The sequence below is a fragment of the Solanum dulcamara genome, chromosome 4, assembly GCF_947179165.1.
Source record: "Solanum dulcamara chromosome 4, daSolDulc1.2, whole genome shotgun sequence".
NCBI lineage: Eukaryota > Viridiplantae > Streptophyta > Magnoliopsida > Solanales > Solanaceae > Solanum > Solanum dulcamara.
This window is the reverse complement of record NC_077240.1, coordinates 77,777,062-77,803,527: the sequence shown is the minus strand read 5'-3', so window position 1 is coordinate 77,803,527 and position 26,466 is coordinate 77,777,062. Positions and strand designations below refer to the sequence as shown.

Genomic DNA, 26,466 nt, shown 5'->3' with positions numbered 1-26,466 from the left:
TATTTATTTATAGTTATCTTGTATCTATTTTTTAACTTTGTTTGACTACTTTTGCTAATAGTTTAACTTCATTTGTTTTGACTATATTTATTCATCAAAGGATTATAATTGATGATTAGTAATAATTTATTTTCTTTAATACATGATTTCTTATTTAATGGATGTTGATATTATTGTTTTTATTCTTTTTGACTATGTAGGATATACTAAAGCTAGGTTGATTCACTTGTCATTAACTTTAGTATTATTATTTTATTTTTTATATTATCATGTGTTTAAGTTAATTGATAAAATCTTCTCACTTATTTTTTGTCATATTGTACCTTTATTTTTGTGGGTGTTGGTGCTTGATTATGTAAATATTCACTAGTTATTTTTTTTTCTTTTGTTATTTTGTTTATGTTACTATTTTTGTTGAATTATTGTTGTTGGTTTGAATTTTACATCTTTTATTTAGTGTATTTCTTATTATGTTATTAATTACGCTATTATTGTTTTACTTCTCAAATATCTTATATGTTGTCTCTATTATATTAATTGTTTCATCAATTATTGGTTGTCATGGCTTTCACGCTATTTTATTGAAATAATTTTATTATTTTTAATTATTATTGTAATTCATCATATTAAATAGAGATTACACCTAATAGGCGATGAAGAAATTACCGTCGATTTTCAAGGTCTTCCATGTTTATAAGACGGATTTTATTTTTAGTTTATTATTATTATTATTATCATCATCATCATCATATTTATTCCTTACTAACACTTCTATTAAGTCTTTTACAGGTACTCAGAATTGCTTCCTGAGAAAGCTATTCGAATAAACTCAGAGGGAGACCATGTGAGTCAAGTACTAAGAAGTACTGTGATGCTTAGTGGATATTAGTTCCTCTCTGGTGGAGGTTGGAAAATGTTGTATGGGGATATTTCATCAGTTCCTAATCGACTAATTAGGGATGTAACCTGTGAATGGTAAAACATAAATTTGTAGGCTATTCAAGGTTACGTGTTTCACGTGTTGGTGATAAAAATGCTAGGGTGATTCAGAAGGGCCTGTGATATTAAGGGATGATTTAGACAAAGGTTAAGTATGTTTACCTCACAGAGTGTAATTAACCCATAGTAAAAATCGTGAAGAAGGTGAAGAAGTGTTATACTATGGGGTGGAATACGAGCAGGATATACTGTTAATATACGAGAATCATTATGGAAATAAGTAACATTTAGTAAGGAAGCAACTACAAGATATGGTTGTGAGTAAGATTAGAAGTCACATCGAGTACATAATAAGGATGAAAGTGCATGAAGCAGAAAGGGGTATTGTGTATATGTACCTCCACAGTTATATTCGAAAACAATGGCGCGTGCATAACTCAATTGAAAGGTGGTTTCATAAAAGGAGATAGAACGAAACATATTTCATCAAAATTATTCTTCACATATGATCTCTAGAAGAATGATGATATTGATGTACAACAAGTTCGTTCAAGTGATAATCTTGCAGATTTATTCACAAAGGCATTACCAATATTGACTTTTGAGAAGCTAAGATATAAGATTGGAATGCGTCGTCTCCAAAATATCAAATGAAGTTTTCATCAGGGGGAGTAAAATACGCATTGTATATTTTTTCCCTTAACCAATATTTTGTCCCACTGATATTTCCTAGTAATGTTTTTAATGAGGCAGCACTCAAGGCGTATTATCAGATGTGTGTACTCTTTTTCCTTCACTTGGTTTTTTTTCCACTGGATTTTTTCTAGTAAGATTTTAACGAGGCACAACATCTATGAATATTCAAGATAACTTTGTATATTTGTTCTTTCACTAAAAAATTTCTTCTACACGTGGACATCCAAGGAGAAGTGTTATGAAAAATAGTGAATATTTCATTTTCTTTATGGAACCCACTTAAAAGAATAATGTGCTCTCTCTCTTATCCTCGTGCTCTTCAGGCTATAAATAGCCTCCTTCAATGTGTAATAAATGAAATATTTTCATTAAAATAACTTTTCCTTGAAAAATATCTTTAAGTTTGACCCCAAAAAAAAGGTTTTAAAAAGTTAGGTAGTGGCTTTTATAGTGGGGATATAAAGCAATATAATGATTCTTACGTACTTCTGAAGAATTCATTTATTAAAATGGTTAAAAGTCGAATGATAGAAAATCATTCCCGGTTTAAAAATCAAACTCTTCTTAACTTTCAATAATAATTATTTTTTTCTTCTCCTAATTAATTTTTTAAAATACATATTTTATCCTTAGTATTATTAACCTTTATCTTCATTTTTTTACTTTTTTAAAATTATAAATTTTTATTTTTATTCTAGATAACAAATTTTCTATTAAAAAAAATAAATTCCTATTCGAAAAAACTAAATTAAAAATTTTTCTAATTGAATATATAAATTATTGACGTTTTATAATGAAATAAATGAGTAGAGTAAAAAGTGAATATTTTAATAATAATCAAAACTCTAATGTATACTATTTATCTTTCTTAATCTAAGTATTTATAGATTTTTATTTATGCACATTAAAATTATAAGTAGAATAATTTTTTTATCAATTTGTCATTAAAATTTATGTTATTATTTATGATTATCATTTTAATATTACATGCATTTAATATGTATATGTATATAAATGCATATTTCAATTCTTTCTTATTCTTAAATGTCTGAATAGATAAACGATTTTTGTTTGTCAATAATGACATATTTTTTAAATTAAAAATATAAAAAAATTACTTACAATATAAATAGATAATCTTTTAATTTTTTTATAGGATATACCTTTATTTTTATTAATATTTTTGTATTATTTTTGAAATATATTTAAAAGCTATTATATTATCTATTATTTTTATTTGTATAAATAGGTGATGAAAGATAGAAAATCAAGGATAAAATAGATATTTTATTTGTTGAAAGTTGGAGGAAGTTTAATTTTTAAACCAAAGTTCGGGGGAATGATTTTGACCCTTTGTTTATATAATATAGTATCCATTCTGTTTTATAAAATACAAAAATAATAAAAGTGGGGGAGGTGGGATTGGAATACAACATCAACCTAATAAAAATATCTAGTTTGCATTTTTTTAAAAACTGATTAGTAATTTTATTAGCTTACCTGAAAAGTATAAAATAGAAATGATAATAAATAAATCATTGTCTATTTTAAAAGTAGTTTTTGTCAATTTTGATCTAAAATAAATAAATATATGTATATATACATATGTACAAAAATTTATTCAACATGTATTTTATTATAGTTTTTGAAAATATATTTCAATTTTAAATATGATTTATATCCATAAATTCCAAAAACAATCAAAAGTATAATTTGACACAAAATTATCAGTATTCAAAAATCATTATGCATCACAGTCATGTCTACACCATAACAAAATACAATTACAATAATTTGCTTCAGCATTTCACGCATCAGAGCATAACATAATCAAATAGAAATAATGGTTAGCTCAATCATTTTGTAGGTCGTTAAACCAATAACTTGATTTTTTTCGATTATATGAAAGAATATCTTGTGAAAGGTGAGGATGGCACTACCGATAAAAAAAAATGTTGGTTAAATAATGTTTTTTCAAGATAAATTGTAACTGAATAATCACAATTGCCTCAGAGTAAATATCAATTTTAAGAATGTCTTTGATAAGGAAAAGAATAGATAGAAATTAAAAAAAATTAAAAATTAAAATAAAAATTTGGGATTTTTATTGAAAGAATCTATAACAGCCAAAACTGTCATTTACTATTTTCTACAAATTATTTTATTTTTATAATATTGACTAAAATCTTAAAAATTAAAAAAATTCTAAAATATATAGTAAGAGAAAAATATGTGGATGATTAATATAGATAGATTTTCTTTTTTCGTGTATATGGAAAGAAATTATAAAATATATGATAAAACAAAAAAGAGATTGGCGGTGATGTAGCTGATTAGTTGTTGATTGATCTCTGTAACTGAATTCACGTAGTTGATTAATTGTTGATTGGTTTCTATAACAAAATTTGTATAGTTAATTGATTATTGATTGATATCTATAACTAAATTTACGAGACTTCACATAAAAGCAAAAACTGCAAACTAAACAGACTTCAAATTCAAACTAAATTGACTAATAAAAACATCCTTTATCTCCTTAAACTCTAATTTGTTTCTTATTCTCTCCTTTTCAAAATCACCAATTTTATGACTAAAAATCCAAATAAGTGATGAGTAATTCAGGAAATAGGTTAGAATAGCTTGCCCAATGTTCTCCCCGCAAGAAACCCCTTCCAAATCGTCTTTTCAAAGCCGGGAAACTCAAAAATGGTGAAAAATAGCTTAAACCCCGATTAAACACTGTTCAAGTCACTTTTGTTCTCCGCAAACGCGGAGACAACAGAAGTTTCACTCCGCGAACGCGGCCTGTCCTCCGCAAACGCAGAGAAGGAACTCAGTACACTCTGCGAATGCGGAGAAGGAAAGCGTTACCCTCCGTGAACGCGGAGAAGGAAAATGTTACTCTCCACGAACGAGAAAAAGGAATGGCCATGTACCAGATAGTAGATTTTGGCAAGTCTCACAGTCACGGAATAGATCCTTGGGGATACATTCGGAATTTCGTGTACAGAAACCATATATGCAACCTTACTAAATTCGAAGTTCCGAACTCAATGGAATCATCAAAATTAGAATTCGAGATCTCCTTGACCCGAAATTCAATAAATCGCAACTAAACTAATTTCGGCACTTGAAATACCCAAAATACTCTCGGAACTTCTAAAAATATAACGAAGTCATTTCTATTGGATCCATCAGAAATACCCAAAATACCTCCCGAAATTATTGGATCCATCAGAAATTCAATCCAAACACCTGAACCTCAAATGTCGACCGAAGTCAAACTTGAATCAAACTTTAACTCAATTTTCAACTTTGAACCTAAATTCCATGTTTTAACTCCAAATTTGATTCCGACAACTCTCTTAGACCAATTTCCACATTCCGGAGCTAATGGAATCGACAGAATTTCATTCCGAGACTCAAAACTCCAAATGACTCCGAAACTCAAAAATTGACAACTTAAGCCTTTAAAACTCATTTCTCAAGCATAACTCAACTTTTCACAAGAAATCCAAAAACTAACTTTCAGACTCAATCAAAAGTGACTTTAGAAAAACAAACGAAAGGGGTAAAATGATAATTTTATCAAAAAATGTCAAAAATGACCTTCAGGATCATTACAAAATATGTCATCAAACTTTGAGAAAAGGCTCATCTATGTCATCCGTTAAAAGTTTGGCTCATCTATGCCATTTAAGTTAACAAATAATGGCATGCCTTTTCTCAAACAGAAATGACATAAATGAGCCAAACTTTTAATGAATGACATAAATGAGTCTTTTCTCAAAGTTTGATGGCATATTTGAGCCTTTTCCCTTTATTCTTTTATTTTTGCGAAAATTGAGTAAATACCATAAAAAAAATATTTGAGTTGGTTATAAATTATGAACTAGCCCTTTTATTGGTTATTGGAACAATACGACTTTCTGAAAAAAAGTTTGCCTTGATCTATGAATGGGAAGGATGAAAGCAAGTTAGTATGCCAATTCCTCATTTATAAATCAGCCCTTTCGGTAGGTTCTTTTCTGAAATCGAATGTCAAAAAAAATTCTGTATTTACGAATAAATAGCAGGAAAAAAAAGAACTCCCCTAGTGAAAGTTGTTGCTTTGCTTGTGAACATGTTGATTTGCCACACATAAGGCAACACTAATATCAATAGGATATTTAGAAACTACTAACCAAAACTTACATTATTACATGAACCAAAAGCACAAAAAAGTACACATATTTTCACTATTACTAGTCAAGAACCCGAAGCTCGAATTCCCTCGTAAACCAGGATAAGAGGTATGGATAACACGGGGAGAATTTCACGTAAAAGAACTGTACAAAATGGTACAAATTTCCTTCTATATTCTTCTTCTTATTATTATATCTAAGTTACAAACAACAATAAACAACCTAAGGTTGAGATTCATCATTATCAAAGTTAATTCTACATTTGAACGTATATATAGGCGTATGCATCACGATCGTTTCTCTTCTTCAAAATAAGACAGATTAGGAAAACCGCTCATTTCCTTACCAGTTAAAAGGTTAGTACAGATGATCATGTCTCTCGAGGGCCATCAAAAGACTGTGTCTTCCTCAAATTCCAATGAAGACCTTCATGTATGCTACGTAAAAAGTCACTGGTGGAATCAGCTTGACATGCAGTTGGTACAGGCCAAGTGGCCATGCTACAAACAAGGGCATCCCCCGGTGCTAACTTTTTCCTGTCCTTTCCATCAAATGACGCCCATGCATGACCTCTACTGTTGAAAGGTACTTGTACTCGGATTGTCACATACTCGGGCAAAATGAGAGGACGAAAGGATAAAGAATGTGGGCAGATAGGTGTAAAGAGGATGCCCGGAACCTGCAATTTGGTCATAACAGTAAAATTGCTAAGGTTACGTTGTAATCAACTTAAAGACTTCAAATAGAGACAACTATGGAAGAGCTTATTGCAATACCGATTGGTAATAGACGGACAGAAGCAATTTCAAAATGAACTACTACACAAGTAGAATTCTATCTTCATCCATCTAAAATTCAAACCCCAAGGAATGGGTCAATAGTACACAACTTGTTAATATACCACTTCAGTTTTAAACCTTGCACTTACAATCCTACTCGAGCAACAGAACTGTTGATGAATATGGATGGGTGTCATCTTACTCCCTCTGAAGTTCTTGCACTAGCGGAACTTTTACCAGAAATATAGTTCTCTCGTCTTTTTTTTCTGAGCACTATAGTTTCAACGAGCAATTGCTTGACTTTTTTGTTTGGCGGGTGAGGTGACGGTTTAGGAACAAGAAGAAGTGTAATTGTATCATTCTATACTAAAGATGTTTTTTGTTCTAAACTTCAATCAACAACACTATCCCCTGATATGACAATCTGGATAAGCAAACTTTACCATGAAGTACACAATTCCAAAACAAATTACGGATACCTGCTACAAAATTTGTCTCGGTAAAAGCTCCTAAAATCAGAGAGAGGTTCTAATTGCAAATCCAAAAGGAACCATGGTCTTTATGTGGCATCGTATGGTCTATCTGGAAAAGTTATTGGCTGACATGGCCACTGGAATGTGCCTTGAGCACCTCTCTATTACTAGGCGATCAATTATGGAAGAGATTGCTCCATGTCACTTCCAAGCCCACAAATTAACCTGTTTGGTCGACCACAACTTGAGCCACGAGTGCAATACAAAGTTTAACATATTTAAGACGCATGATCATCGAACATCTCATAAACTGATGATACTAGGGAGGAGAAGTTTCCTAATGGAGCTATCACCTTTCTCCATACAATAACAACCCAGAGCACGCATTCTTTAGCTCAAAAGGTTTATAAAATTCAACATTTGCTCCTGCTAAGGCCAATCTAGCTACTTAAAAAGAATTTTTTTTCTAGGATAAATTGCTAAGGCTGTTGTAAAATGAAGATTTCCTAGTCATATTAAGACAATATCCATAAACACATTCTGTCATAGGTGTCAGACATCATTCACTACCATCGTAAAAGCTTAAATAGAGATCATAAAAGTTCACACTATTGTCAATTCAAAACAAACAAATTATCTACCACCCTGCCTAAAAAAAAAATATCTACCGTCCTGCCACCCCATCTTCTGTCCCAATCATCCAACCAGACCATATATTCAGCGAACAACAGGTTGCAGCATTGCTCCATGCACGCTAGATGAAAAGGTGGTGCATACATAATGGAGCAACTTAAAAGCAAAATGGAAGAAGCCTATACTGCTGAGTGCTGAGACCAAAACTGTTTGAGCTTAATTCACTAATGAATGTTTTGCCTCCACATGTTTCAGGTCTGGATCTGAATCCTTTTGTCTCAACCCATTACGTGCATTTATCTTTTTCCCTTCTACAACCACTATTTACTCTGAATAGATCTGATTCAATCAAATATTTTTATGAAATCTTTAAATCATTCAGATATTGTCCACCTAAAGATTTTTGCGGAGAAGACCCTTCACCACCACTTTCCACTCCCACCACATAGCCACCAACGCATATCCACCATTGCCCGTTCTCCTCTTCTCTAGACTCTTTCTGCACATCCACCATGGCTCGTAAAAAGGTAACTTTAAACCTGTGCTTTTTTCTTGTTAGCCTTCCGGTTTAACGTATTCTTGGGTATTCTTAAGCACTAACCACACACAGATTTTATGGCTAATTAAGTTTTCGAAAGGCTTTCACTCATCCCAGGAGCTTCAAACATTCAACCATAAAGCATAATTTTGCATTAATACAAATAGCTAAATCTGCAAGTTGAGGATGAATACAAAACAGCAATGCTGTAATTTGTTGAAACGTCTTAAGTTGCAGTAAAATAACTGTCAGACCCCGATAACTTATAACATCCATAATTATTACTAACCAGCAGTAGCTTATTAAACCAAATCATACCAGCTTTAGATAGAAGTACGGAATCATTATATAAGTGATGACTATGAGAGGATTTACCTGAGGATGGACCATTGACCCTCCAGCTGCAAGAGAATATGCAGTGCTTCCAGATGTTGTCGACAAAATTAAGCCATCCCCTTGTACACAGGTAACAAAAGAATTATCGCAATAGCATTCCAGATTTGTTAGAAATGATGAAATCCCACGGTCAATTGTGACTTCATTGAGAACAAGCATAGGCTCTTCACTATCCAGATCACTTTTAGCTGAATCTCTAATCACGTGACACTGGAGACGATGCCTCAGTGTGATGCTTATGGGACCACGAAGAATCGAATCAAGATACTCCTTGTAACGCTCGCTATCTGGCAATGTTAAAGCTAAACAGAGAAGAGTAATAATCATGCCAATACAAACCTACTGTCTTCTGTGTTGTATGTTTTATTGACAGGTCTATATTTATAGAAGTAGTTCTGTTTCATTTCTTTATTTCCATGTAATGAAGTAATTAGAGTAACTAATTGTAGCTTAGTATACCACATATTTGAAGGAAAATCTTTTAAAGGGAAGATAAGGATACAAAATGGGGTCATGAAGCCAAGAGAACCTAAGGAAAATGGGACAACCGGAGGAACTGGACCTTTGAACATCGACGCTGCCTGCAATATAAAACATGTTGCCATTATTAAACACTCTCCCGCCAGGAAACATTTATCAAAACCACATGGTAGAAGACAAAATTCTAGTTAAAAAAAGACAAAACTAGCTACATACCCAAAGGACGGTTCCATCCCCACCAAGAGTTACAACAAGATCAACCTTTGTGTGGAGAAACATAATTTCCTTGTCTGTAACAAAAAAGAAGTTGCTTTAGCAATTAGCATTATTTTCATACTTATAGCAGATACGACAAAAAAATTGTTACTATTTTAAGCTTCTCATCTACAACACCTCTAGAGGTTATATGTGCTCAGTTGGTTGAAAGGAAAAGAAGAAATCTCTTAATAGCTGACATTTAGGTAAGCAGAACAGATTTACCAGAAAATGGTTGCTTCTCATTAAAAATGGCGAACAAACATAAAACTGCACAATAGTACGCAGTGGCGGAGCCAGGATTTTAAATAAGAGGGTTCAAAATCTAAATAAGTAGACACACGAGCTAGTCGAAGGGGGTTCGACATCTACTTTATATACATAAAAAATTATTTTAACCATGTATAAATAGTATAATTTTTCGTCGAAGGGGGTTCGGATGAACCCCCTCGGCACAAGGTGGCTCCGCCACTGATAGTACAGTAAGATAACAGAAGCAATAAAATGGACACTTGTTTCAAGTTGTTTATCAAAAAAGGACCAGATCATCAATAAGAATTTCCACACGCGAAGTTACGCATACACTAAAATCCTAAACAGAGTTCAATAATGAACCCATAATCCAAGATTTGGCCACACAACAGAACATTAAAGTGAAGATTTGAAGAGTTATATAAACCTATAAGCTTACTTCATAGAAAAGAAAAAGTTTTACCACTCACCATTTTCCCAAGTTTGTACAAACTGGTAATATGATGACTCTGTTAGAAGTTCAGTGCGCACCCGTGGTTCAACGAAAATGTTCAAGCTTTTCTTCTCTTTTAGCCATCTGGAGAAGAAAAGAGATAAATAAGCCTCTAACAAATTCAAACATATGTAAGCAATTAAATAATTGAAAGAAGAAACCAAAAGGAAAAGAAACAAACTTTTAACCGACACGGAACGGTCACCAATTTCTTGCAAGAAAACGATACTCACAGTTGAAAATGAGTGCAAGACATCATTGTTCTAAGGTGACAACAGGAAGAATGTAATGCAGTAGCTAGAAAAGTAAACTGCGTCCAGAACGGAATATGATCATTTTGATCAGTTCAAGCAACTACTTTAGGGGTTCTTAAGATGAACTAGCAGAAAGTTGGGTCAGTGCGTTGTTCCCTCCTACTATATCAACACGCTCCCTCTATCCAGTATCCAATTGAGTCTGATTCTAAATTCAGGTAATTCCTAATAATGAAGATGATACAAAAAGGAATGAAATGCATAGAGTGTCCAAATGTTTCACCAATCTTTGAAACTTTGTGGTTCTTTTCTATGTTGCTCAGACTCTTCAAAAATGTCAATGGAGGCGTGTCGGATTCTCCGAAGTAGTGTATTTCGGGGAGAATCCGACACGGGTGAGGCATCAAATGATGAGTCCGCGCAACTTAGGTTCTTTTCCATATTTCCAACTTTATCTATGTAGCTAAGGTCAGACAATGAAAATACGAGAACCTAGAAAGTGAGAAAGGAATCCAACAACGCAATGATTATACAATTTTATCAAAAATCCAAGGCATAACTTGTATCCATGCGCTTCATATTTGCCCGGAGTTCGCTCCCACAAATAATGGGAGATAAGTGATAACACCTTTAGCCGACATCATCATGACCTAGAGACTTCAGACATTCCTCAAATGGCTGATATTGTCCAGATAAATCTTTACAATGTGAGTCAATAATACCATATTTTTCTGACACTAGTTCTCATGTTTTGACATGAGGGATCTCATAAAGCCAAACCATCCTAGAGATGTCCTGATATTTGCAGAAGCAAAAGAAGTTGTGGCAAGACTGCAAGAGAGGGGGTCTCTAACCTACTATTGGGCAATAGAGTGGCTCTGTAATTAAAAAAGTGTAAGAGTACTAGGAAGGATTGTGACGAGACCAAAGAATGGATAATGATTTGACGTATAACGAAACGAGAAAAGAAGTAAACACGATTTCAGGTCTGATAAATGGTAACATCAATTATAACAATGATTTAGGAGAGAACAAGAAGAAAAATTCCAAATCAGCCAAGAATTTGTTAACCTCCTTTATATAAGGTTGCATAAAGTACCAAGAAGCAACAAAAGCCTTAACATAAACCGTAATTATCCACCATTCCATTGAAAGGAGACACATGTCATTTACAAGTTGCACACAGTCCTTCTCTACTAGGATTTCTACTTTTGTTTCAAATTGAAACCATTACATCTTACTAGAATTTCTAGTAAATCATTGGCAGCTCAAGAATTAGATATTTAAGACAAAAACGACCCTATATATAAAAAGTAAATGATATGACGTGCCTAAAGATATATCACTGAAATTCTTAATGAGTTACTGCAAAAGGCAAATTACCATTCTTTTTTGTTTTTTTTTCGTAATGGTGGTGTCTGAGCTTAGCTTACACGCTCCTCAAAATTTTCTCTTCTCATTTGATTTTCATTCCAAATCACCCTGCCAAGCACAAAAATAGGCGAAATCCTTCCCTTTGGGAACATGTATTTAAGAAGGGAGTCTACCTACCAACATTGCTATTTTGCAAAGCATACTCTGAATTTCCTACTTAGTTGTGTAAAATCTGCCTTACTAAGGAAAGATTAAATCATCTTTAGTAGTAGAGAGTAAAATCAGAAAAAAGATATATTTTTTTTCGGAAATGATGATATTAAGGTGAGAAACTTGAATTTACCTTAAATCGGGAAAACACTTAGTATTGGAATGACATGGGTCCAAATCAGGGTAATGATATAAATGATTCATACAACCAACCCAGCTACTTTTGGATTCATATACAATTGGCTAACTAATTGACTGAAATGAGGATACCACTTTGGGAGTTCCCAAAAAATGAAAGGACAATGAAAACAAGACGACGACAACAAACAAAAGCATACCCAGTGTGATCCCATAAGTGAGGTCTAGGGAGGGAGGGGTGTGCACAGACGTTACTCCTACCTTGTGTGAAGTAGGACGAACACAAGAATGTCAGGAAATAACCTAAACCTAGATGTGTTTGTTTAATTATCTAGCTATACCCTATTTAAAAGCATAAGTTACCCGAGAGAGGATAACATTTATTGTTTACATTTGCAAGGCTGAGCATGTAAAACTATTGGAATGTCGGGTGATGAATGATGAGGAAACTCAAACTCAAACCTATCGCCATGTTAACTGATGTAACTAGTTACCTTCTGCTAAGCTTTAGCTGTTAAAGGTCTATTTATCTAATACAAGAAAATAAGAACTCATTTGACCAGTTCTATTTGCAGAGGAGAAACCTTACAAATGTTAAGCGTAAAAACACGCGTTACCATTGAGTTATAGTACAATTTATCATAGGAAGACCAAAAACAGATTTTAAAAAAAGAATGATTATAGTCTAATATTCTACCTGACTAATTCTGAACAAAGCATTCTAACAGCAGTTGAATTTGGCTTTGTCAATATAAGCACTGTTTGTGGGGGAGATTCCCACTTCAACGAAATCTGAAAAAGAGAAAGAACAAAAAATGATTCCTTGTTCAGTCAAAAGTGTTTTTCTCTTTCGATATTTTTTTTAATCAGAAATTAAATTTTAAAGCATCAGCAAAAAGAAGCCTAAGGTATTAATTTGAAGTTCTGTTATCATGGGCATACAAGGCAAGAAAACTGTTAAAGTAGACAGACAGACCTGTTTACTGCTGCGTTCTGCAGTTGTTATGTTTCCCTTTTCAAAAGAGACAATATCGTGTTTTTTCTGATCACTTTTTTCACCTTTGCAACACCATGACAACTTGAATGATGCCTGTTTCATTGAAAGAATTATTAATAGGCAATATTCTGAGAATAAATCATACAAGCAATAGAAGATAAGAATAGGACACAGGACAGAAAGATCTCGTCTCCATGCCACACATGCTGAAGTTCATTCTGCATTCAATATTAAGATGGATAGCTAATTAAAGCACAATAATTCACCGACATGAAAATATCTTGCAACAATAACAGCCTCACAGTAAGCAGCAGCTGCCAAATGAGGCAGGATATTTACACAGTGCTCGGAGAAGTATATTTCACATCAACTTCTTCTTTTGGTATACAGTCAAGTAATTTGTATAACTAACAAAATCAGTACTGCTAGGAGTCTGTAACAACTGGAGGACACTTATAGGTTAGCCAGGTGCCCCAAGCTTTCGCTATGCGCGGAGTCCGGAAAAGGGCCTGACCACAAGGGTCTATTGTACGTGGCCTTACCCTGCATTTCTACAAGAGGATGTTTCCGCAGCCCGAACTCGTGACCTCTTGGTCACATGACAACAACTTGACCAGTCACGCCAAGGCTCCCCTTCAAAAACTGGAAGACACTTATATCATTTGAATCATTTATAACATGAAGTGTAGATATATCTAAAAACTAATGAAGACAAAGCAAACATACTTCACACTAAATAATTCACAGCAAACAACAATTGAGCAAGGATTGTTAATGATGGAAATAGCTCTACATGCATCTACCTTTCTGATCATCTTGTTTGGAACAACATTGGCATCATGATCATGTTCTCCATCACGCAGAACCTGATGAGAGCAAATTCCGTGCTCCCCACAACACCTGTCAGATTTCTCCACAGCACCATCTGATAGTACAGGTTTGTTTGTCAATTGTACTACTCGCCCATTCTCATCCAAATGCTTCTCTGATGGCATTGCTACAGTGGAAGAAAACTTATTTTACCATAAAGCAAGGCTTTTTCTAACAAATGTAATTCGATAGCAAGCATGTAGTGCTTCAAGAACAATAAAATGAGGAATAATACTTTAACCACAGAGTTTTCTCAATTCTTTCTGACTGTGTAGACTACAGGAATTTTTATGACTGCACTTTGCTTCAATGTAGTAACTAATTTTTTTTGAGAAAGAAATTAGATGACCAATGTTGTACTAATTAGAGACCAAATTACCCTTTCATTCTTCAATCCATCTCTTTGATACTCCTTGAGTCGCTCCCAGCTCGTCCATAAATACTTGTAATCTCCCATTTTACAAAAAAATTAGAGGATTCGGCTAGAAAATCTAAGCAAGCATTTTAGTAATCGGTGTTCCTAATAGGAAGATTTTGAGATCATCATTGCATTGATAAGATTTTATTACTATGTGAGATTTTAGCATGTATACCTCCCTCCCTCCCTCTTATACATAAAAGTAGTAGATTTTATTACTTTGTGAAAAAAAGTAATAATACTTCAAAGTTTTTTGGAAGAATGAAGATATACATAGATTTTGTCACTTACGTAATTTTAGGTACAAGTCATGGAAACACATAGACTAGATAAACAAACAAATTGCTGCAAACCGTGTGCTTTATAGTAACACAAAAATCCTCTTTGGGAGAGTACCTCTTTTCTCTAACTGCAAATTATGTGACCTCTCCAATTCATATTTACGCTTCCATTCGGAAGCCTCAGCTTGTGCAGAAGCCTTTCCTTCAGCAGCTTGTCTTAGTGCCTTTGCGACAGCTAATAAATGGAAGGGTAAAATATTTGTATCATAAAGTGTAGCAAATACCAAACATTGGCAAATAACTAATCATAGTAAAAGCAGATCATACTTCTCAAAGCCTCGGCAAACTCAATCAGATGATCATCAATCCCATGAAGAATAGGCTGTTGAATAAGTTCTTCTACAGCCTTCTCAGAATTCAACATAGAGAGTGAATCGCTAAAGACATTCTCCAGTGGCAAAACACTAGCATTTCCCTATTTAGAAGTGGCCAGAAGTATTGCAGGATGTTAGAGAGCCAAAGACATCAAAGACAACACGGTAATGCACAAAACACAGTATCAATGTCTAATACACAAGGAAGCATCATAGATTTAACAAGATCATTATAGATATAACAAAAGTGGAGGTCTCTCCAAATTTATTGATCATGAATCGAAAATCATGAGATGATAAAACGTCTGAGATGTAGGGTCACCTCCGTGAATAAATAGAGTGAAAGGATTTGAACCCAACCCAAAATCGTAAAGTAATAAATGGAGTTGCACACAACCATTACAAACCATTTGAGAAATATAATAAAAAGTTCCTATATATCTCATATACTTCTGCACATGTAAACCTGTTTTAGGGTCGATGCGTCTACTAATGATTTTTTTCCCTCTTTAGGGGCTCACGAGCTTAATTATTGAGGAGTTTGAAGTGGTTAACATACTAAAAAGGAAAGGCTGGAGCTAGCTAATCACTCAATAAGTTGAGTAAAGAGAGAAAATGCAAGAGTTATTGAGAACAGACTTGCCGATGAGCATTCAACCCAAAGTCTTAAGAAAATGGATAGATTAGCCATTAAAAATTCCCTTTAGAAAACTGGACATTGTATATCTCTAACTTGATAGGGAAAAAAAGTTTTAGGTTCTTTTAAGTCGAAAAAGGAATCGAAAGGTGATTTACACTTTAGCGAACTCCATATATTTTCCATAAAAATTTTCTTGAATACACTTAATAACAATACTCCGTATCGTAGTAGCTAAAGCAATTAGGAGGACCCAATAGTTCAATTGATCATCGAAATTGCTTGATGCAACCATGAAATTGCTCAAACAAATGTCCACCTTAGCCATTCCAATTTAAGAAGGAAAAAAAAAAGTCAATCACCGCCCTCCCACCATGTTTGGTGGGGCTCAGTGGTGAAGCCACCTAATGCCAAGGGGTGTCAAATGAAACCCTTTCGCCGGAAAATTATACCGTTTAGCTATGTAAAAATTTCAGTTTTATGTATATATACTATATGTTGACTCCCCTTAATTGTTTTACATTGTGACACCCCTTAATAAAAATTCTGACCCCGCCACTGAAACATCTCCCACAATAACAGGACTTATCATTAATGCATATAACAATTTCCAATCGCCATGACTATTTCGTAAATCAATAATTCAACTATCTCAATCACCCACATGAAACAACTAGAAATCAGTTCTATATGCCATTTGACTTACAAAAATCTTCAAGTCTCATTATTAATTCCCAAGTGCATTAACCATCACAAATGTCCCAATTTACCAGAAACTTATAGATCATTCCCAACTACTCCCTCTGTCCCAATTTATATCGCACCGTTGGAATTTCGAGATTGAAAGTTCTAAACTTTGACATACAAGCTCTAAGGTTTTTGAAATATAATATAAGTACTAAAAATCACAACAATTAACAACTGACCCTTGAAATTCCAATCTGTGCCACGGAAATTGGGACGGAGGGATACTAATGATCAAAAGAGTAATTTCAATTCACACTAATACAAAATTATGAAACATTTGACCAATGATCAACTATTTTTTCTATATGTACTCAACAATTCAGCTAAATGAAACAATTTTCCAATCAATAGAACTAGAAATTCAGTTAAATTCAACAGATTTCATATTGGAAAAAAAATATTAAAAACTCAACAAAAAATTAAAGTGGAAGTAACATTAGAAAAAAAAAAGGGGGGGGGGGGGATGGGGGTAGCTTACATTAGAGCTGTGTTTGTTTGGAGACATAGGACTCTGTTTCATTGACATGAAAAAATCAAGAATTCACCCAACACTTCTCTCTCTCTCTCTCTAACTATCTCTTTCTCTCTCTACTGAAATTTATCAGTTACAAAAGGAGGTTGAAACATACATATACATACAATCCATATATATATATATAGAAAGGAGTGGGGGTGGGGTAGGGGTAGGGGTAAAGAAGGAAATTGGGTAAGAAGCAAGAAGGTGGTGGGGCCTATATAGACGCGTGGGAAGTCAAGGGAGACACTAAATTGTATCACATGCGTGGTCAACCTTTCTTTTACTCATAAAAAGTCCCTAATAATTGGGAAAATTAACATTTTTATTGACTTTTTAGTTTTGGATTAGCAAGATTTATAATTAGCTCACTCACATTGACTAGAGTTTTTAACTCAATGAGTTTTACCACTTTTTGAGTGGATCTCGGGATCAATTGAAAATAGTCTTTTTATCTTATTTCTATCTCAGATGTAGTTATCTTAATGGGGTAGTGATAAAATCTGCTTCACTGGATATGTTGTTGTCTATCTCAGAGGTAAGATTAATTCTCTCTATCTTTTTCAGATCATACTTTGTGAAATTACATTGAATATATTGTTGTTGAATTTTAACACTTTCGTATATGTATACTACTAGAAGTGTGTGTATAAGTCTACATGCTTTGCATGTGTATATTGCGTTCATTAATAATAAATATATATAAAGAATAAATTGTGTGTATATTAAGTGCCAATTTTCTACAAAGTAACGAAAAAAAATTAAGATAAAAACGTAGTTAAAGAGAAACATGATAACTCACCATCACCCTAAAAATTAAATATAGTGACCAAAATTTCGTCATTTATATGAAAAATTAAAATTATGTCGGTACTAATACCCAAAAACACATTCTAAACAATTAGGTAAGAAAAAATGAACTACATTATGAATGAACATAAAATCTAAGAAAACCACTATTTTAAGGCAGAAAAAACTTAAAACAATAATTAAGAGATGTAAAATTTTCAAGTCAATACTGCCAAATTACGAAATAAAAATACACATGAATTAGAAACACAATGCAAAAATTAAGAATGATATCTGCCGAATCAGATATCAAGTAATACGAACAAATAACATATACTACAACAAAAACAACTTTTAGCATCAATAGATATGCATATTTATAGAGAGTGTTAAAGTCTTTATTGGCATTAATTATTGTCATTAGATCCAATGTCACTATATGATTTAGGGACATTTATAAAGAGTGTTAATTACCTCTAAAATTACCAAAAATTATTTTTGATATAGTGATAGAACTTAAAAAATCACACAAATTGCAATAAAATTAAAGAATGCAAAATCAAAATTAATAAAACTTTAAGTGTTTGATTTCAAGCCAATCAAGAATCAAACCAACTTAAAATCAAATAAAGAAATACAATTGATAACTTGATAAGCATTAAAGCTGTGGACGTTGAGGCAAAACTGAATTGTACATTCATTGTTATTCTTTTATAAGAGATCAACTCCTCCTTCTTGCAAATTGTTTTGATTTTAAAATTCTAGAAACGTAACTTAATCCTAAACCTAAACCCAAACAAAGAAAAAGACACAACATTGGGGTAATATCAAATAGTTGGTACTTGGTAACAAATGAATCCTAAACTTTTAAGTGCGAAAATAATTTACAGGTAGAATCTTAGTTGGTTATTAATAACCAAATTTTTAGTTGATTTTTAAGTCCTAAAAATTAAAAAAATAGTGAAAAGACGATTTTGTCTAAAGAAAAGCCTAATGTACGTACTTTGCATGTGTGTATCGTGTTAATTAATAATAGATGTATATAGAAACAACATAATGATGATGGACTCTAATATTCTTCTTTAGTAAAATTGTTGTCATATCACTCTGTATATTTAATGTAAGAATTGTCTTTATAGAAGTCTTAACCTAATCAATTTGATCATGAATAAGTTTAATTCAGCAATTATTTATTAAAAATTAGTTGGACACAATTTTAGTAGACATCAAATTTCATTAATAATTTAAATTTTAACATATTTTTCAAAATATATTGTGTCTTTCAAAGTAAATGTATGATTAGTATAGTTGAATTCCTAAATATTGGTCAAGCCCTAAATATTAGTCAAGCCCTCAATGCCGCTTGGGTACTTTCAACATTTACTTGGGTACTTTCAACATTTACTTGTTTACTATATTAAAATCGATGTCCACTTTTATTTATTTAGTTTTAAAAAATTTAAAAATAATTTTTCACTTAGTTTCTAATATATCGTTGTTATTAACTATAGTTATGTCTCAATGCATTTTTCAAAATATTGAATTTATCATATTCAAAGAGGTAACCCAAATTGAAAGAGTCGCTTATAACCTTAAATTTATAGATTCATCAAACAAATAAAAACTTTGCCTATCAAGATTGAGCACTTAGTTGTAACATTATATTTTGAATTCAACAAATAAGTTTAATTAGATATCACACTATACTACTAACAAATAATATGTCAGAATATAGTTAAATAACATATATAATAAAACTAAGTCACAATTAAATAAACCATGATAAAAGAGGAAAGTGATAAACCTTTGATTTTTTTTTGCAGCTTCATTCAGCGGCAACATGCTTGTTTCGTCCAATTTTTTGATAAAAAATTTCAACTGAAAGAGATCCATGAGAAATTATCAAAAAGAGAAAATTCATTGTCAGTTGATTATGTATGATTCATATATAATCCTTAAAGCTACTAACTAAAAAAAATAAAGAAATACAAAAAGAATGATGATAATGAATGTAAGAAGACGAGTTGAATCTAAATTAAACTAAGAACAAAAAATAGAAGTAGTAGAAGATATGTTTTTTTAAAAAAAAAAATTGTCACGATCCAAAATGGGTCATGAGTGGCACCCACACTTAACCTCCTATGTGGGAGAACCAACGTTGCAAACCTCAACTTATAAAGTATAACAATAACGCGGAAGTTCAATGTAGGAGAGTAATATATAATAAAACCACTAAAGTCTATTAGATGCGTTTTCCCAAAACCTGAAAGTCATCACTTCAAGGACATCTAATTCTAAAATACTACGTATGAAAATATCAAATACTAGAATAAATAAATAACCTAATGTGTCCGAAAACTAAGGACATCATGCCATGACCGATAGAATCCAACACGAGCTAGAAGGAATAGCTCACCCTGAAATCTGATGTGCTGGACACTGGTTAAAGCTAAGGTCTAGTCGAAGTCGATGAAACACTCGCTGCACTCCACAAAATAAAATAAAGAAAAATATAAGTAGGGGTGTTACACCCCGTACTTTTGTACCTTGGAACGCGTTCTTAAGCTTCGTAAGTTTCTTGAAAGGCCCTTAAGTTTTTTTTGAAAGGTTCTTAAGCTTCTTAAAAGATACCATGTTAGCCGGATAATCTATAACGTTATCAAATAACTCTAAGGAAAGGAGAATGTGATACCCCATTATAAGAAAGATTGAAAATAGGGTTATAAGAATCCAGAAGGAATTGAAGGCCAAGTAGTGAGTCGTAGGACTCGAATTACTTGTGTAAGCTATTACTTTGGAGGTGTTACATACTTAAGCTACTTGAGTACATACCAAGCTTGCGTAGAAAGGATTACATAGGTTCGTAAAAGAAGACGAGATTACGAACCCACGAGGGGGAAAAGAAGATGACACGTGGAAGCATTGGAGAGTTCCATATGGCAGCAGCTGGGAGTGCCACGTGGCAGCAGCTGGAGCAAGGGGGTGGACCCAACATGCCACGTGACAGCTCGTGATTGGAGGAAAGGGGTGTGTTGGCCCAATAAGGGCTTGACCCGTGTCACTCCCTAAAGTAGACTATATATATATATATATATATATATATATATATATATATATATGTTTATGACTCATTCTTATCTACAAGAAAGTCATTTCTTTCCACAAAGTTCTAGAAAAGAAAAGAAGAGAAGAGAAGAAACTAAAGAGGGAGAGAGTCACGATTTTGGGAAAAAAGGGTAAGTCTCCAATTTTATTCTGTGAATTAATTATCTAGGGTATACCACGATGTTATGAAGGTATTGGTAATTTAAATTTATGTTTTGTAGCAGCCCCAAAATGTTAACAAACAGACACGAAGTTTCAGCTGCGCTAAAGGAACTTCCGAAGCGAGTTTCGGCAAGTTTTGGCGAGTTTCGGGCAAGGTAAGGTTTTTCCTTTCAAATTGGAGTTTATGTTGATGTTATTAAGTATATTACATTTGTTAAATAAGGTTGGAGTTTATGATGATATTATTAGGTATATTACATTTGTTAAATAAGGTTGGAAGTGGAAAAATTTCATAAGGATGCTTGACGTTAGAAACAAACTAAATTGAAGTCGTCGTAGCTAAATCGAAGTCGCGTAGTGTGTTGTGATTGTGTGCTGCGGATGTAGCTGGTTTGGTTGTGTGTTGCAAGGCTGGAAAGGGTTCTAAAAAGGATGTGGGTACTTCTAGTTGCAGCCACACAACCCTTTGTTTCGTATTGTTAAAGGCTTTATGAAATAAAGGTTAAAAACTCTATTTTGGTATCGTAGTTTTAAGCGAGTTGATCGGAGTTTGTATTGTGTAAGTTGAAGTGATTTACTTGTAAATATGTTGCTGGTTGTTGTTGGTATGGTTGTTAATATTTTGGCCAAGTTAAAATCTCGGGAATGTTGAAGTTATAGGGGAGATGTTGCCCGATTTTCGGAAACTTCAGAGCTAGTAATAAGCTAGTCAAGGAAAATGGATGAGGAAATGATTCCTATGGATACGTGGTTGTAAAGTTGGAAATTGAAAAGTGAAAGGTTATTGACCTTAGTATTACTTTCATGTTAAATAGGTTCAAAAGACGACGAGGCGAACGTGGTTAAGAGTAATCCATAAGAGGTATGTGAAGCGATCTCTTTTCTCTTGGCATGTCTTTGACATAAGTATGTAAAGCTAATCTTTCTTTTTGGCATGTTCTTTATGAAATAAATATATGACTTTTATATGATTTCAAGGAAGTTCCTATTCCTAGAGCCACTAGGATGGCTAATTTCTTGATTTCCAAAAGATATTTTATTATGCTTTGATATGAGTATATGATTCCAGAAGTTCTATTTTGATATAATCCATAGTTACTTTCAAAAGGTACTTGATATGACTCTTGTCTTGATTTTGAATGATAACTCATTTTGATTATTCCATCGAGTCTCAAATATGATTTAAATTGCATTTAGTTTCTCACTACTCCACTCTTGGATGCCTCAATGCTTCCTTCACTGAGCCCGAGCTAGGTTTTTTATCGTGCGTACCTCTCTGCATTGTTCGTCGTGCCCCGACGTGAGGGGGCAGGTATGCCCTGTACATGAGTTTGTGGAGTTATGTTGTGTCATGTACACATATGCTTATGATATGATATAATATGGCCATCTGATATGATATGATTTGTTACAGAGATATTCCTTACTCTGGATGTATGTTGTGCTGTGGCGCTAGTGATGGGGTGGCGACCACGATTTGTTCACTGAGTCCCATAATGAGGCCGGATATGGCATATGTTTTTCTGCATACATTATATGTGGTTATGATAAGCATTTTGATATTTCTGGATATTTTGCTCATTTTTGCACATTATGTTCTGATAATAACTTTACTTATTACAGTCCATGCTTTACATACTCGATATATTTTTCGTACTGACCCCCTTTCTTCGGGGGCTGCGCTACATGCCCGCAGGTATAGACGCTCAATTTGCTGATCCGCTTGCTTAGGACATCCACTCTGCTGGGTGACGGTGCTTCTTTATCCGGAGCCCTATTTTGGTACTAACTGTTATGTTGTATATTTGTACACGTTGATAAAGGGTTTGACGGGGCCTTGTCCCGTCATATGAATAGGCTATCGTTCTGTAGAGGTCTGTAGACTTATATTGTGGGTTCTGTATATGTGTTTTGGGCTTTCTGTTTCATGACGGCCTGAAAGACCTTCGTAAGCTACATCTGTTTTCGTGCGCTATCTAGCGACCTCCTTTATTTCTACATTTGTTTATTCTGCTAACATGCTAAGTGGGGCTAAGGGTACGTATGGGTGCCTAACTCGGGCACTAGTCACGACCTACGGAGTTGGATCGTGACAAAGGGTCAGTACGGAACAATATGTACTGAGTAGGTATTATCGACCGACTCAAAATAGAAATCAATATACATAAAGTAATAGCGGAAAATCAACCATAGCACATAGCAAGTGACAACCAACAAGATCAAGATCAAGTGACAACACAATGAACAATTACATAACCAGTCAACAATATTAAGATCACACATATGGACTCAGGCATCCACATCATGCTCTTTTGGGAAATGAATTATTGGAGATTGGGTAACATTAAGTCATTTTAATTTGTTTTTCTTTAATATTACCATATCGGAATGTGACACCCGATTCAAATATATCGTGCCGAAATGTGACACTCGATCCAAATATACCGTGTCGGCTCGTGACACCCGATCCAAATATAATTAATTTATCATTCTTTATTATTACATTCCACTTCATTAATAATATTTTATCAAGCCTTCTTTATTCAAGGTACCATTTTTGATAGGGCAAGTTCAAGATTATGAATTTTACGGTCTTGGAATTTCAGATAAATTACAACAACATACCAACCATCCAAACCACAACAATTAAATGCATAGTAAACTTCACACATTACTCAATGACTATCAATCACTATTAAGAGTCTATCTATGATATAGAATAAACCATAACCTACCTCAACCGAAGTAAAACAAGTTAATCCACCAATGCCTTTCCTTTCTTCAATGCCTCACATTTTCAATCTATCAAGTATACAATATTCGTAAGCAAATGAATCCGTAGACATCCATATTACTATATGTCTAGTCTAGACCCAAAACTCACCTAACTCTATAATCAATTTCCTAAAACTCAAGCCTAGGGTTAAGCCTCAATTACTCCAATATCATAACTCTAATGATATTCATATAATACAATATACCTAATATTTAATTACCTATACTAATATATATTACAACCACAAAATAGAAAAGAAAAAGACAAAAATGAAATTATGCAGAACCTAATTCCAATATGCAGAACTCAGTCATACACCTATATTCCTATAAGGTATTTTAACATGCCAAACACCATTCCTATTTATCCAACATAATATTGACAATAATGTGACCACCTATATTCATATAGAAAAGATTTAGGCGTGGAATGATACTTGCAGCAACGTCCTTTCTCCTTTCATGCATAGCAGTTGACAAAAGAAATATCAAACCATATTTTACTTTATTTTAAATAATAAAGTGATATAGGATATTAAATAAATTATCAATTTAGCCAACTAATTAAATTAGTTATTTAAATTTACCTCTCAACTAAATAATCATGGTTATTGAATAGTCCAAAATACCCATTAAAAATTGGAAAAATTACTTAATTGAGTGCTTTTTAAAAATTAATTACTGATTTTAGCGATATTTTTTATTTATTACAATTTATAGCAATACATAGCAAGATTATGATAAATATACATTTGTATTAAAAGTGAATTATACATATAATATAAATGTATTATAAGTGTTTTAAAATATATATTATGTTTGTGTAGTAAGAAACTGACATAATGTATTATAAGTTTATTAAAGTATGTGAAAAATATATTATCCATCTATAAAACTTGTATTATATATGTTTTATAAATAGTTCTCTGCAATATGTATTAAAACTGTATTATAAATGTATTATAAGTGTTCAGTGAAATTATTTTTTTTATTGCTATAGATGGTAAATATTTTCTTAATATTGTATATTTATATAAGTTTTCCTTAAAAATTTACGAGATGAGTCTTTTATGAAATATTTTATGAAATAAAAAGTTCTAGTTCTCAAAAATGACCTAATGGATTGTTACAATTTTGATCCAAACTAAAGATGGAAAAATAATTTTACTTATTTAGAGTCCTAATTATTAAGACTTAAGAACTCCTAATTCTAATAAGAGTGTTGTTCATTATTTTCTTTGTGTACTATTGGTTATAAGTTATAACTGCGAATTTGACTATTTCCCTTTTTGACTTTTGCCTTTTTTGTTGGATTCTTTTTTATTTCCATATTTTTGTGTGGAGTTTTGTTCCCCACTTTTTTTGGACATTTTTTTTTTTGTCTTTTTTTTTTTTGGGGGGGGGGGGGGGTTTGAAAACCTTTTTTGCTTATTATTTTTAGCAGGTTTTTTGACTATTTTTTTTATCAATCTATTTTAGTTGAAAAAAGATGAGGAATTTAACTATAATAAGAAAAGCTTCTCTATTTAATTTTTTTAATTATATTTATTATAGTCAATATTTAATATTATTAAAATAATGGTATAATAATTGAAGAGAAATGATGAAAAGATGATTTTGTTTAAAACTGATTATAGAGAGTTCAAAAATAAAACCAAATAGTCAAAAAATATGTATTTCATCCCCAATTCGTCCAATAAGTATTGGAGTTTTAATTTCATGTTTAAAGTTACGATTAGATCTATTTATTAAAAAGAATAGTTTCAATATATTTTTATGTATTAGGTATTTTATTGAATTTGATTTTGGATTGACCGCCTCCATTATGTTATTTCAATCAAACACCATAATTTTGATTTTGAATTTTCTAAATTGCCTCGTTTTTTTTAGAATGCTTAATAACAAATGATCGGGATAATATGCATACTTTTTCTTTTTAAATAAGAATGATTAGGATAATATAAAAATGGATCATAAAGTTTATATAGCTAATAGCATAGACATATATAATATTGACTTTTTCTTCAGAGTGTACTTGCTTAGGTCCCTATTATCCATACACTGTGAATTAGGAACTGTTTTGTAGTCTCTTTTTCATATTATATTTTATTTTTTTAAAATTTTTTATTTGATGTTCAAAACTCCCGATTAAATTTGATTTTGCATCAGAAGATTTCACATTTGGAAAGAAAACCACTCCGTAATAAACAATTTTATTCAAATATAAAATTTCTAATCAAAGATAAATAAGTATTTATCATGCTACTATATCTATTGTTCATATATTTATTTTATTTTTAATTATAGTAGTTTATATGGCCATCAAACTTGACCTTGGCTTTGGTTATGTCATGTTCTTTCTTCCACTTTGAATTTTGTCTGAAGTCTTTAATGTAACTGCTCCACACAATTAATGACCTTTGAAATTTTAATCCTTAGTTTTGAAATCCTTACATTAAAAAATATCCCTTCATGAGATTGATGATCTGTCGAAAAATCTATAATAATAGCATATTAAGTATAATTTTAAAATAAAAATCTCAAAAAAAAAATATGCACATAAATCCTATCTCTATCTTAACAAAATAAAAAGATTAGTTTCGATAGAAGGAAAAGATTCCATCTAAATGGGGTCCTTATTTTTGTATTCAATTTAGAGATTCACAAATCTTATTCTTGAATTATATATTAGAAATTGAGAGT

General features: G+C 32.4%; 1 protein-coding gene across 1 annotated transcript; it reads right to left on the bottom strand.

The window, feature by feature from the left end:
- Positions 1-5,930: 5,930 nt before the first annotated feature.
- Positions 5,931-17,037, bottom strand: LOC129887690 (NAD(H) kinase 1). Its single transcript, XM_055962871.1, has 11 exons — positions 16,897-17,037; positions 14,988-15,135; positions 14,776-14,895; positions 13,895-14,088; positions 13,071-13,184; positions 12,792-12,886; positions 10,096-10,202; positions 9,335-9,408; positions 9,141-9,219; positions 8,618-8,925; positions 5,931-6,498 (listed from the first exon to the last, which is right to left on the bottom strand). Exons 1-11 carry the CDS (start codon positions 16,942-16,944, stop codon positions 6,190-6,192), a joined length of 1,596 nt encoding a protein of 531 aa, XP_055818846.1. The 5' UTR covers positions 16,945-17,037; the 3' UTR covers positions 5,931-6,189.
- Between the last annotated feature and the right edge of the window lie 9,429 nt (positions 17,038-26,466).